This window comes from Ambystoma mexicanum, chromosome 12, assembly GCF_040938575.1.
Source record: "Ambystoma mexicanum isolate Mex_15411 chromosome 12, UKY_AmexF1_1, whole genome shotgun sequence".
NCBI classification, from domain to species: Eukaryota; Metazoa; Chordata; class Amphibia; order Caudata; family Ambystomatidae; genus Ambystoma; species Ambystoma mexicanum.
In genome coordinates, this window is record NC_090936.1 from 90,999,845 (window position 1) to 91,014,531 (window position 14,687).

Below are 14,687 nucleotides of genomic sequence, written 5' to 3' on the forward strand. Positions count from 1 at the left end.
GAACTACAAGTTGGCTGATGTAGTTCCTGAGGCTGCGGTCCAGCAGGGTCTAGAGACCGAACCAGGTCCAGGTATCTAGAATTCCCAACTGCCCCATATACCAAGTTTGAACAAGTTTGAACATATGAGATGCCTTAACCCAACGACAGTTTGGATGGATGGGCCATAGCACTACATAGATCCAGACTCGTACATTAGTCCATGGGGGAGTTAGGCGGAATGCAGCTGGAGCCAGAGCAGGAAAAATGGGTTTAGGGAGAGGCGGAGGAAGGAGTGCATAAGGAGCTTGGAAAAGAAGACGGATGAGGAGGAGCTGGAAGATCAGAGGGGAGAGGCGGACCTAGCAGAAATTGGTGCGGTTAAGCAGGGGAAGTTAAACTTTATTGGATGAGGTGGGGAAAGTGCAAGGAGAGGTCTTAGAAAAATCCAAGGTGGAGGGAGAGGCATGTCATGAGGTTGATGGAAGGGATATAAAGGAGAAAATTGAAGGTTTTGTTATTGGAGGATGTTGGGTAATTTGAGGAAGCAGGAGAATTTAAGAAGGGAGCTGACAAAATGGAGGCGAAAGATGAGACATTTTTGGAGGAGGTTAGCAAGATGAGAGGAGATTGAAGATTTGGCAGAAGGGATAGATGATCTGTTAGAGACGTTTCACTGGAGGAAGTCTACTAGGCTACAAGGGAGTAAAGAGAAGGTGGTAGGTGGGGGGATCAAAGGAGGGCTAGTGGAGTTGCTCAAGGCTGTAAAGGAAGAGAGACCAAGTGGGTGAAGGAGAAGAGATCTAGCAGTACTGGCCCAACTCACCGCAACAATTTCCTCACATTTTGTTCACTGCCATTTCGCCCATTATTTGCAGCATTTCTATGGGGGTGTGGGGTTAGAGAATTTCTTTTTAATATGCAAGGGTAGGGGAAGGACTGGGGGGCATAGAAGCAGGGTATGAGGGGCTTGCAGCAGAAAAAGCAGGGACACGGCTGCATTGAGCTGGCCCCACTGTGAGATGTACCGGATCTAGTACTAACAAGGTGGCTGTAAGAATGCATTGAGGGAGCAGTGGAGGAGAGTTGTTGAGTAAAGAACAAAATAAAGAGATCCTGTATAAGAAGGAAAAGGGTAAGGGTAAAAGGACCGAAAAAGAGACAAAGGAGATAGGAAGAGATGTAAGGTTAACAAAAAAGAGAGCTTGATGAGTGTTTTGGAGAAAAATAATAAAATAAAAACGAGGAGAGATTAAGGAGGCAGTTGGAGGAGTTTCCCAGAAGGTTGAAGAGGAGAATGTTTTCACACCAGATAAGGATTGAAACGTGCCACTGAAGAATGGTCCAGCCTCAGCAACAACCCAGATAGGCTTGGAACTATCCCTGCAAGAAGCTTGAGAGGACCCTATCCTGCTCCCTTAATTGGGAGGTGGAGTAGCCCAGCCTCCAGTGTTCTGGTAACAAGGCTTCAGCAGCAAGGGTACCATAGCGATGTACCAAGTAGCACAAAAACTAATGATCTCATCTCACCCTGCTGATCCATTCACACAAACAAAAATAAGAGCAAGGTAAAGATTTGAAATAATCTGCATGAGGTGAGCATTTCTGGAACACAAGAAGAGGGATAAAAAAGACTAACAAAATCCCTCTGTTCTCACGCTACCCATGTCTCAACCAGTCCTTTAGCTCAATCAAGCAGCCCAATTGTTGATCACCTGTCCTCAGTACTGGGATCACAGTTCCCCAGAACATCATAATATATGTAATTCTCAAGGTGGTCCTAATTGTGACTACCCATAACCCATTACGTCACCTCAAGAGTTCTTTAGTTCACACGTTTTGTCCAGGTCCAGCAGCTGTATTGTCACATTATTCAGGTTCTTCGACTCCACAAAACTTCAGGAAACCAGTCTTAATGACTAATATACACATTGCAAGACCTGAAGCATTTAATGTATATTGTGCTTTAGATGACCATTCTCTGCCTGGTCTGGTCGACTGAGGGATGAACTTCACTAAAGCCAGAATGGACTGTTATGGGGTCAGTTTGCCACATACCTAATTGTTTTGGCTGTTATTTTAACCAATTCATTTGAATTTCCTACAATTAGAAGTCAACAAAGACTTTAATGACACTTCTGTGTGAGCTATTAACAATGCAGTTTTCCTGGTTAGACAAACATACTAAGAACTTCATCCTTACATTTCGGCATTCAGGGTAAGGTCATTAATCTTCCTCTTGATGTTATTACTCCGTTTTCTCCATCTACATATGTGATTCTACAGATTTGTAAAACGGGGCTGGTTACAGTCTTTGAGGTTGATAATCTTACACTCTCAGTGAGGATCTTATAAATTATTTTAGAGCTGTGAGGCTTTTAAAGTCAGACCAGGTTCTAAAGGTAAACCATCTTCTTTCTCAAGGCAGAAAAAGAGATTTTGTTTAAGAACAAAATACTCAACAGGGTCTTCTGACACTTCCATGGACACCTCCAAAAACAACAAAGCTTCCTACAGGATGCAAAATGTTCTTCTCACTAACAAGGAACATGCATCCCCAGCAGGGAATAAGGCTTCCTTCCTCCTTCCATCAAAGGGATCTAATAACCATAGGCCCATGGGTTACATCCATACAAAAAGAGGGTCTTTCACTGAACAATCCATCCAGTCCCCTATCCTCTCTAAACATGTTCTTCTTCTACGAGCAATAGAATTTGTGCTAGAGAATAATGGCTTTGCGATTGTTGATCTGATACTTCATAGTCCCCCACAAAATCAAGAAGCATCAGCCCCATATCAGACCTATTTGACTGAAATCACTTTCTCGAGTAGAAACGTTCCACATGACATCTGTGTCACAAATCCTGGAGCCTTTACAGAACAATGAGGTGCACACTAAAAGAACATTTCCAATGCTGCTGTTTTCCATTCAGGCAAACTTTGGCCGCAAGAGTTTTTACAACGTTCCATTCTGTAGTAGATAGACTCCCATTGGTGATTGCACAGTGTGGCATCTATTTATCCATCTGGGTGAATGGCTTGTACAATCTCCATCTCCGAGCCTCAATTTGAATAGTCTATGTCTAGTGTCTAACACTCTCCAAGACCTGGGGTATCACTAAATCAGAACAAATCCTTATTGTTCCCACCTTAGTTATTGAAGGCAATTCTGGAGACCTTCTTGGGGGTGTAATTGCTCCCTCTGAGGAGGATTTCTTAAGTACAGGAATGGCGGTTCCACATAATGCACCTGGAGATCAGTGTCATCATTCTAGTTCTCAAATCATTTCAAAGCATATTCAAATCCTCTTAAACAACACCCATGATTTATCTAAACAACCATAAGGGTGTAAATTCTCAATGGTGGTGCTACCTTTTCACAATGAGGGTGTAGGACATCATTTTCTGAGAAGGAGGCTTCTGAACCAAATAACCCCTTTAACCTCTGGTCTTTGCTTGTAGTGACGTGCCTATAGACTGTGAAATGCTGCAGTCTGCCTGGACCTATTCTTGATCCACCTTGGGGGCAGAGAAGGACTTGGTCAGAGCCTTACGTATTAAACTCTGGGAATTTGCAGCAAAGGTGCCTCATTTTTTTATTTGCCCAACTGAACATCCATACCTACTCCAAGAAACTCTTTTCAATAAAAGAGAAGACTCAATTCCTTGTTGTCACCATTTTATAGCACAGTTCACATTATTTAAGGCTCTTTCCACAGTATGTATCGAAGATACCACCCATAAAGGGATGTAGAAATGTGTTTCCCTTAATATCTTATGGCTGCAAACTCCTACGTGTCTGGTGGAAGAAATGATGCGGTTATTGCAAACTGCTTGGATGGAATTGCCATTTTTCGACTAGAAGAGGAGAGCGAGTAATTGGGCCTCATTATAAATCCGCTGAATTACCACCAACATTGGTCACCGGTACCGTCACTCGGTCAAGTGGATTTACCATCAGATTCCACGTGGTGTTATGGTGGTTTTAGTCCCCATTTTCAGAGTTTGTAGGAATTTTGGTGGATTCACTGAAGGGGTAATTCCGCCACAATGAATGCAACGATTTTTGTCGTTAAAGCTGAAGAGTCACCTCCAGCATCATGTTGAAGGTAAATCCTTCACTACAGACAGACTCATAATTTGGAGATGCAGTAAATATATTGGGTCGACCTGAATAGCAAAGACATTTCTTAGAAGCTATTTTCCCATTGGACTTCTGGGGGCCAAAGTACAGAAGGCACAGACTGTGTGGATTTGCTTTAAAGGATTGTGCAAGGTAGATCTGGCATTGTTTAAAGCAGCTGGTTGAACCGTAAGAAGGTGAAAAGGGGCTTATAACAAGTACACTGGAGTGAGAAAGACACCCCAAAACCACAAACATGTGTGAAAAGGCATACTTTCAAGTTAAAACACACAATCATCCATTCTGACCCATCAGAGACCAGGGACTGACGTATGGCAGACACGGTTTGTGTAAGGTGGGCAGGGCATATGCGTGGCAGGAGCCACAACTGCGTACACAATTTCTTTGGTTTTTCTGTGCTTTGTGAGAAATGTCAAGCGCTTCGTACCAGGGTACAATAATGGGAGAAGGCATAACCATACACCGGGGGGCTCTTTACCGTAATGACATGATGCTGATTGTTTTAAGTCTGACAAGGCTCCGTTTTAAACATAATCTGTTGAACTGCTCAGACTTAAAATATCCGTATAACTTAAGTTCAATTTACAGATAATGTTTTGCCATGTGGTACGACAGGTGTCTGAACTCTGCTGCACACATCCCAAAAAGTTTTCTTTACAATACTTAAACTGTGCAGCAGGATCATGAGACTTTGCAATTGCCATCTGATCTATATGACATTTTTTCTATGAACAATTGACACGTGTGAAACAAGTACACTCATATACTTACAGATTTGAGCGTCTTTACCCCAACAGAGTCAATGAAATTGACTGGAGTAAAGTCCAAAATTATGGAATGAATGCTGGTCCCTGGCTTCATGAAGTGCTCAAGTTCTTCAGATGGGGTATCGGGTGCCAGGCTCTCTGATGTACTCTGGCCATTCTCTGGCAGCTTTGTGAAAAGATCATCATGAATGAGCTCATGCTTTGCGCCCATCTCCACATCATTACTCTGTGTGACCCAAGATTCGCGTTTTTGGAAGAAGAAATAAAATAAGAAAAAATGTTAGAAAGGCATTGGTAAATATTGTAAACTTTGTTTTAATAGCACTTTAATCAGGATGAATATGCCAGCCTCAGGTAGAGAAGGATTATATTGCCTTATTCGGGTCTACGTAGTTACATCGATGTTTTTGAAAGTCTACTAATCTTTGATCCCTCTCCCATCACCATACCACCTTCTAACCCCACTCCTTTACTCCCCTACCCCATATACAGATATGTGGGTGTACTTGGTGTTGTGATGAATCTCATGATGTCGTCACTCCTTTCCTGGGGGTAGCTTCTCCCCATGAGGCCAGGGGATGGCAGTCGCTACCGGATCCTGACCGTGGGGGTGGCCAAATGAGGGAGGACCACATGGGGGGAGGCGACCCTCAGGGGGATGACATGACATCATTGGAGGAAGCCACATACCACCCCACCCCCCATTACTTTTTAGGGGTGTTCCTTCCATTCCTCATGTCCTGATGGCATATTGTAACACTCTCCCTCCCCCACTTACTAGATTTACTTCAAGTATTCACCAACATCACACTAGGAACAAGATGGTAACAACTGAGAAGAAAAGGAGTTCTGGAGCAATGAAGATGTCTACGATCGGGAAACCAACACATCAGCCTAGTCTTTGGAATTTGCACAATCATGCCGGGAAACTTAAATCGGCTGAAGCTGACAGACAGCAGGGAGAGCTGCAGAGGCTGAGTTGAGCTGCAACCTGTGCTGACACCGGTCAGAACGCTGAGAGGAAGCATGCCATAGGAAGTGGTGTGGAGGCGAATCCAGGCCGCCGAAAGAGAAGCCGGGAACCAGGCACAGTAGAGAGAGAGAGATGCAGCCAAAGCGCAGCGGCTAAAGGGACGTACGCCGAACCAGCACACGGATAGAAATAGAAGCAGAGAAATGCAAGAGACACTTAAAGTACCCAGTAAGCCCAGGGTAGATGGACAGATTACCGGGGCGCCTGAAAGTGTGTGCCGTTTTATAAAAGTAACACGTGAGACGCAGAGTGATGCCTGTGAAGTAATTCATATATTTGTGAATCATTTTACGAATAGGTCGCTCAACACATAACACAGGAGAGAAAGAAAAGTAAGGAGAGTATCCCAGGGAAAGTCAAATGTGTGTAATAAATTATAGTAAGAGAAGAACCGCAAGGAAGGTCCATGCCCTTAAAGTTATTGAATTGCTGTAAACGTGGAAGAGAGCCTAGCAGGGAGTATACCAGATGACCCGCGGATCTGGGACTGCACCCAAATAGCAATACAGTGAAAAGAGAATCCCAAGGAGGAGACATGCCCTTAGGATTTTGAGTTTTCTTGAACGTAAAAAGGAATCTGGGAAGGCAGCCATTCCCTGGAATTGTGAACATTGTCCACAAGAGAATTCCAAGCAGGAGACATGCCGTTGGGATTCTTTTTTTTAATTTGTTTATTTTTAAATCAAGGCAGGTTGACGATTACAAAACGGCAACAATTTAGGCATGTCGATCCCCAGTCCTTTTCTCCAGATCTCCTCCCCTCGGTCCCCGAGACTGGATTCCTCCTCTTTGGGTTACCCGCTTTGCGCCTCATCGTCTATGTGTCTCCTTCAGGGGTCTCTTGGTCCTTCAGGGTCCACCCGGCCTTGATGGGTTTGTAGGTCAGGGCGGGGAATCGCTGGTCATATTCTAGCATTGGGGCCCAGATATTCTGGAATCGTTGGAGAGTTCCTGCCTTCGCTGCTGTCACCTTTTCCGCAATCAATATATCCCAGAGCTTTGTCCACCACTGGGCCATGAGGGGGGCCTTCTGGGGATTTCCAAGTGCGGGCCAGCACCGTTTTCCCTGCTAGCAGACAGTGGGTCAGTAGTTTTGCTCTGTTTCCGGAGCGTGGGTAGATCGCGAGGATTGGAACTCCCAACAGGACTGGCACTGGTTCTAGCGGGATCGCCGTTCCGGTGATTTGTGTGATGGTTCCTAAGCATGATTTCCAGAATTGCTGGATCTTTGGGCATGTCCACCACATATGGAAAAAGGAGCCTGGGTGGCCGCACCCTCTACAGCAGGAATAGTCTAGTTGAGGGTTTATATGGTGGAGTCTAAGGGGCGGGTAATACCACCGTAGCATGATTTTATCCGTGCATTCCCTGTTGGTGATGCAGGTAGATGAGGCATGTGTTCTAGTCCAAATGTCTACCCAGGTTTGGTCTTCTATTGGGTGTCCCAGGTCTGCCTCCCATTGGGCCATGCAGCGAGTTCTCGTGATCAGGAAGTCGCCCAGAAAGCGCCTATACAGGGTGGATACCCTCCCACGAGCCGGGAGGTCCCCAAGTGTGAGTTCCAGGGCGGTGAGAGGGCGCGTTGCTGCCTGCAGAGTTTGGGGGTGCGAGCACCAGTGGCGCAGTTGGATATAAGTGAATCTGTCCCTTTCATGGAGTTGGAACTTTTCCTTACATTGCTCAAATATGAGGGGTGCCTCTCCCGCGTATAGCTGATCTATGGCCTCCAGGCCACCATTTATCCAGTTTTGGAAGTTGCAGGAGTGCGCTCCAGGTGAGAATGCCAGATTATGAAGATCGGGGATCGTGGGCTCAGACCTCTTGGCACTCCCTTTCGTTTCAGTGCCCAGTCCCAGGAGCTTAGAGTATGTTTAGTTGATAGGAGAAGGTCTCCCGGGTGCGCTCTGAGGGGGGGTGGGATGTGTGGCAAAAATCGTAGAGGTAAGGGCACTTGTGATTGTTCCAGTTCTACCCATCTTTGGCGTGTGATAGTTTGCCACGCCTGGATTTGTGCTAATTGGGCCGCCACTCTGTAGGCCTGCAAGTCTGGGACCCCCAACCCTCCCAGTCTGGAGCCCCCCCAGTAGAGTTTTGAGGGGGATTCTCGCCCTCTTACCTTTCCAGATAAATTTCAGCATCTTTCTCTGTATATCACAAAGAGTTGGTGCGGGGATCGCCACTGGAAGGGAGGCGCAGGCGTACAGGAACCTCAGAAGGAGGTTCATCTTACAGGCTGTAATGCGTCCCAGCAGTGCGATCTCCTGGGTCGCCCAAAGTTTCAGGTCTCCTTCCAGTTCTTTGAACAACCGGGGAAAGTTAGCTTTATATGTGTCTTTTGGGTCTGCTGGAATGTGGACCCCCAGGTAAGGGATAGCCCTTTTTTTCCACGTAATCGGGCACATCTTGGCCAGTGGTTCTCGCTCTTTCGGGGTTAGGCCGATGCTTAGGGCCGTTGATTTGGCGAAGTTTACTGCAAAGCCTGAAACTTCTCCATAGCTGGCTATTTCTCTTAGTGCATGTTTCAGGGATGAGTGGGCCTCTGAGATCGTGAGCAGTACGTCGTCCACATATAGGGCGATTTTGTGTTGTGTGGGGCCGACCTGCGGGCCCTTGATCTAGTCGTTTCGCCAAATTCTCTGGGCAAAGGGCTCCATAGTAAGTGCGAAGAGCAGAGGCGACAGCGGGCAGCCCTGTCTGGTTCCACAGGACAGGGGGTTTGGAGCCGAGCTGTGTCCATGGATTCTCAACAAAGTTCTTGATCCGTTATAGTTGGCCAGGACCATTGTTTGGAATGCTGTCCCAAAGCCAAAGGCGCCTAGGGTGTGTTTCATGAATGTCCAATCCACCCTATCAAATGCCTTGGCCGCGTCCAGGGCCATTAAGACCAGTTTCTGGGAATTCCGGGAGGCAAGGTCCACCAGGTTTAGGGTTCTCCGGATGTTGTCTCCTGCCGCCCGGTGTAAGATGAAGCCTGCCTGGTCTGGGTGGATGATCTCCGGTAGGACGCAACTCAGGCGGTTCGCCAGAATTTTCGAGTATATGTTCGCATCTATGTTCAGAAGTGCAATCGGTCTGTAGGTGGTCAGGTTTCTCAGATCTTTTCCTGGTTTGGGCAGGAGGATGGTAGTTGATTCCTGCATCGATGGGGTTACCAATCCCGTTTCCCTGAAGGAATTGAAGAGTGTTACCAGGGGGGGAAATCAGCTGGGGTTTGAACAATTTACAGAACCTGGTCGAAAATCCGTCTAGGCCTGGGGCTCGTGTTTTGTGCGACTTAGTGGCCTCCTCAATCTCTTCCTCCGTAATGGGCTCCTCCAGTTCACCTCTTGCCATGTCGGGGAGTCGGGGCACTGCTGCCTTTTGCAGGTATTCCGTTTGTTGCGATAGGTTCCGTGAGGTTGCTGTCATGATCTGGGTCAGATGGTCCACCGCTAATTGTTTTTTAAGTTCTGAGTATTGTATGACTCCATTGGAGTCGCGCAGGCCAGCGATCACATTAGTTTGTCTCTGTTTGGCCAATTTGGCCACCAGGAATTTATTCGCCTTGTTGTTCTTCGCATAGTATAATTGTTTGGCCTTCGCCATGAGTAGTGCGGTTTGTTCCGAATAGTGGGCTTCTAGTTTTTTCCTGGCTGTGCGTATGGTTCGCTGCGTCCTGGGGGACCAACCTTTTTTCTTGTGGACTTCCTCTGCCTCCCTCAGCTCTTCTTCCAAGGCTATCCGGGCCTGTCGCCTATTCCGGTGGTAGGCCGCTCCCTGGGCGATCAGGGTGCCTCATCACTGCCTTCATGGCGTCCCAGTTATTCGCCACAGAGGTGTCTGGGGACGGGTTTTCATCGAAGACATTTTTAATCCCCTTTGCGATCTTGTCTCTTGTTGCCATATCGTTGAGGATCGGGTCATATAAAGACCATTTACGTGGGTTGCTGAGTTTGGGGTTCTGGGCCCGGAGTTCTAAGATCACTGGAGCGTGATCGGATATGGCTCTTGTGCCGATGGACACCTCCTTGACGAAGACCAGGGTTTGAGGGGAGGTTAGGAGGTCAATCCTCGAGAAGGTTTGGTGGACGTATGAGTAAAAGGAGTAGTCTATTTCGGTGGGGTGAAGCACCCTCCACGCGTCCACTATCTCTAAGGATCTGAACAGCTGGAGGAGGTTCAGCACTTGGGTAAAGTCGCTCGGAGTCGGGGGGTGTGATCTGTCTTTGGTGGGGTCAGGGACCCCATTGAAATCCCCTCTGATTATCATTTGGCCCTCTACGAAACGTGCGAGGGAGGAACCCAGTGAGTTATAGAAGTTCTATTGTCCAGCGTTGGGGGCGTACACTGAGATGAAGGTGTATAGGTCTCCTAGCAGAAGGCATTTGACCACTATGAATCGGCCTTCTGGGCACGTTTTCGTTTCCAATACCTGTGGGTTTAAGTCCTTTCTGAAGAGGATCGCAGTGCCTCCCTTTTTGGTTGCTCTAGGGGTGAAAAATTGAAGTGGGAATAGCCGGGAGCGAAGTCGGTTAACATCTGCCGGTAGCAGGTGGGTCTCCTGAAGCATGGCTACCGCTGCTTCCTCGTCCTGGAGTTTTAGTAGAATTGCCCTTCGCTTGCTAGGAGAGTTCAGTCCATTGACGTTTAGGGAGAGAAGTCTCAAGGTCTGATGGTCTGATATCACTTCTCTCCCCGTCGCTTGGGTTGGGGGGAGGGGGGGGAGTCACAAGAGGGTGATTCAACCGCCATTTCGGGTGTGAGCCATGAGAGTATCATCCTGCACTTGAGGTTTTAATGTGGCACCCTAAAGGGGGCCGCAACTTTAACTAGTGGGTGGGCCGACATTATGAGTACGGACACACCCTTGGCCAACAGGGCCAACTGTCCAATCGAGTATTGTGTACTGTGGGTTTCCAAGGAACTAGAGTTGGAACGTTTCCTTGGAGTGGGTATGAGCCATGGGTATGGCCCGCCGCCACCGTTGTTGAGATCTATTAGTTTAGAAGTGAGGTGGTGGATCCCTATTAGGTGAAGCCAGGTGAGCCGAGGCTGGAATAGTATCGGTTCCCTGGGACGCGGAACCACCTTTGATCATCTCCTCCTGTTGTTCCGCTGTATTTTCGACCATGATGACCGTCTGGGCTTCGGGGAGGGGGGTGGCTCAGGGTCCCCAGCCCCCTCTGGGTTCGGCGTGGAGGGCTCTCGGGGTGAGGTCGGGTGCGTCTTCCAGGTGGCAAATTCGGAGCAGGGTGACTTTATATGACAACTGCAGAGCCGTCGGAAATAACCATCTGTATCGGACCCGTTGGTCCTGGAGGAAAAGTGCCAGGGGCCGGAGAGCTCTTCTTTTCTGAAGGGTGAGTACTGAGAGGTCTTGATAAATCTGAAGTGGGGTGCCCTGGAAGGTGATATCATCTCCTTGACGGCTGATCGCGGAGATAGCCTCTTTGGTTGTAAAGAAGTGGACCCTGGTAATAACATCAGGGGGGGGGGGATCTGAGTCCACTCCCCGGCGTGGGCGTAGCCTGTGGGTTCGGTCCAGCAAGAGCTGGGATTTGTCTAGGTCTGGGAGTAAAGCCTCGAAGAAGCTCCCCACGTAGTCCGCGAGCTTGTTGTCGGGGACGGAGGCTGGGACGCCCCAGATGCGGAGGTTGTTGCGACGTGCCCTGTTTTGCAGGTCCTCCTGTTTAAATTCCAGGATTTCGTATTTGTGTTGAAGGGTATTGATGGATCTCTGGATTTCCCCTACAGTGGTTGTGTGATCCCGTGAATGGTCTTTGATTTCTCCGAGGCTCTGCTCGACCTCCGTTACCCTCTGGTCTGTCTGCTCCACTTTCGTGGTGAGTTCTGAGAGGCAAGAGCGGAACTCGGACTTAATGTCAGCCATGAAGGCCACTAGGTCCCCTTTGGTAGCGAGGGTACCCCTTTTCCTCTTGAAGTTTCTGTGTGGTGAGTTTAGGAGGGTCTTGCTTCTTACTTTTATCCGATGTGGAGAACATGGTGGTTATATCCTCGCCCTTGTTGGCCTTTGTTTGCTTGGACATGATGGTTATGTGGAGCGGTCTCGGCCGAAGAGGTCACGGAGTTCACCGGAAAGCACTAGGATTGTGGGGGAAGCCTCTAGGGGTGAATATTGCTCCAAGCTCCCTGCTTGGTCAGGTCTTGCAGGTTCCTGAGAGTTGTTGGGGCGGCTGGTCGTGTGTTTCCACAGTTAGCTATTGAGGGGCATTCGAGCGTGGAAAGAAGAGCTGGCGGGAACAGCCGTTGCCCCGAGGCGAACCAGTTCACTGTGTGGGTATATGGGCCAGGGCGCCCCAGGAAGCGTTGGTCCGGGTGGGACCCTGGGCCGTTGCTGGGGTCCCCCTGCTGATCTAGCAGGCTAGGTCCGGCTCAGGGAGTCCAGTTGTTGCGCGGAGAGGGGGTTTTGCTTAGTGGGACATACGAGGTTAGAGCTTATCTGGGCGGTAGGAGCGGCCCTGGGGCATCCGCTCAGTGCCCCACGCCCCTGGAGCAGATCAGTCAACCCTGGTCGCCTCCACGCGTTTCTCGTGTGTGGCTGGCGATGCTGCCGGCTGGTGCTGGGTGAAGGGCCGACGTCGATCCTTAGGGCAGGGGTGGGAGGGGCCCACCTGCAACGCCCGACGTTCCTCCGGTGTGCGCGTCAAGGCTCCGAGTCAGCTCGGGAGGAGAGGAGGGAGGGAGCCAACTTCAGCATATTGCCCGCAGCCGAGCTCGCGAGCGCCGCGCGCCCCAGGTACAGGCCATGGCTGGATCTCTCGTCTCGGTCCCCGGCTGCCTCCGACTCGATCTGGGTGGCTCTTTGTCGGCGGGTCTGCGGACCTCCGCGGGATGTTCGGCACCAGTCCGCTCCTCCTCTCCAGCTCCCCAGCACTCCACACGCCTGTCACCGCGAGGTTCGTAGTTTGCTGCTGGGCTCCGGCGTGGCCGCCATCTTGCTTTTCCTCGGATGGTGACGGGCGCTGGGTTTGGCGGCCAATTTCGGATAGAACGCTCCCGCGTTAAATGATCATTTTGGGCCGGGTTGTGCTGTGATGGTTCCGGTCGCCTTGGATGGCATTAGTGTCTCGGTACCCTCAAAGGAACCGCATGATTTTGACGGCGGCGGTGGGCATCCCATGGGCGGCTTCAGAGGAGCGGCCACATCGATGGTGCTCCAAGCCACGCCCCCATGTCGTTGGGATTTTAAATTGTTTTGAATGTGAAGATGAACGTGAGGATGGGAACCATTTCCCTGAGAACTGTGAACACACCAGGAGGAGGAAGTTATCCTCTTGGGGTTACAAGAAAGTTGGTTATTCTTTGTTTGAACTTTTTGTTTTGATAAAAAGAACCTGGGGAAGGCAGCCATTGCCTGGAACTGTGAACATGGTCCACTCAGAACTCAGTTTTGGTTGAATGTATACCTTTGTGTTGAATATGAACATGTGTGCACTTTAAAACTAACTAAGGTGCAAAGGGTATTGTCTCTGGTTTTCAGAGTGTGAGGGACAGGATAGGAGTTTGGACACAGGATGTATTTTTGCTTTGGACATCTTGACAAAGGACTGACCCCCTTACTTTTTTTTTTCATTTGTGGTAGGGAAATACCTCCTAGATTAGGGTTAGTGAGGCATTTTTCCTACCCCCTTTTGATTTAATAAAGGTTTGTTACCACAATCATAAGCTCTCTGTGTCTGCATCTCATTCATGGCTCCTCACTGTGAACATATTTGGATGAACGTACGTACCTACGTATGTATATTTGGTTGCCTCAACCCAATTGCATCGACCAAAATGTAGACTTTCAAAAAGTAGTAACAACAGCATACCCCTTCTTCATATCATAAAAACATTTTGCTTTAACCATTCAGAATCATTCCAAATGGGTCCCTTTTGCCTGCAGTATATTTGAAAACAGTGAAAATGGCCAGATGTGAAGGCATTCCTCTTGAATTCCAATGGGAAATATGTCTTGTTTTTCCAATTAAAGGGGTGAAGTATGCGCTTCGGACGTAAATGGTGTTGCACGCAAACAAATCCCCTCAGTGTAGCAATAGAATTTGGGGATTTTGCGGTCAGGAAATCGTCTTATAACCGGCAGGAGCCTCTGTGTGGGCATTTTAAAGGCCATAGAATGCATTAACTGACCTTGTTTTGCCTTTGCCCGGTAAATCGGGTTTCCTGGATTTAAAGCCAGCATAGCTTCAAAGCTTTGAGGCTATGATTAGAAAAACAGCCTCCAACAATAAAGGTGCAATAAGAAAACTCCCAATAGACATCAAAACCTCTTGACATCTGAATTATGTTAATTTTCAATTTAAACAGCAACAGTGCTGTAAATTCATTACCCAAAATTATTGCATGCTTTATTTATAAAACAATTGCAGAGAGGAGCTCAACCAGATGGTTCAGGAAAGCTGCACAATTTAAAAAAGAGTCAAAAATGATAAAATAATAAGCCAAAAAAACGATCTTTTAAACATATGTAGGAAAAAACAAATATGTTCTCAAAGCTTAATGAAAAGATAGGAATGTCGTGGAAGATGTTTAGAAGAAGGCAGATCATTCCAAGCACCTGGTGCAGCAGAAGAAGCAGATTTGGAAGAACATTGAGCGCATGTGAACCTGGCAATAGAGTCAAGAGTTTTTGGCACTGGGTAGTTTCGAATACCTCCGGTGATGGAGAGCATGGGAGCTAAAGAGGCAGGCTTAACTAAAACCAGAGCCTCACAGGTGAGGCACCCGATCTTGAAAAAAGTGCGTAGGTGAATGTGGAGCCAATG

At 48.2% G+C, this 14,687-nt stretch overlaps 1 protein-coding gene across 1 annotated transcript in view; it reads right to left on the bottom strand.

Annotated features, from left to right (window-relative positions):
- The window catches only part of SLC26A5 (solute carrier family 26 member 5), a 676,177-nt gene that overhangs the window by 13,085 nt on the left and 648,405 nt on the right, over positions 1-14,687 (bottom strand). Inside the window, exon 17 of the mRNA XM_069628070.1 lies at positions 4,894-5,115. Coding sequence (XP_069484171.1) covers positions 4,894-5,115 — 222 coding nt within the window. The remainder of the gene's footprint in view (positions 1-4,893; positions 5,116-14,687) is intronic.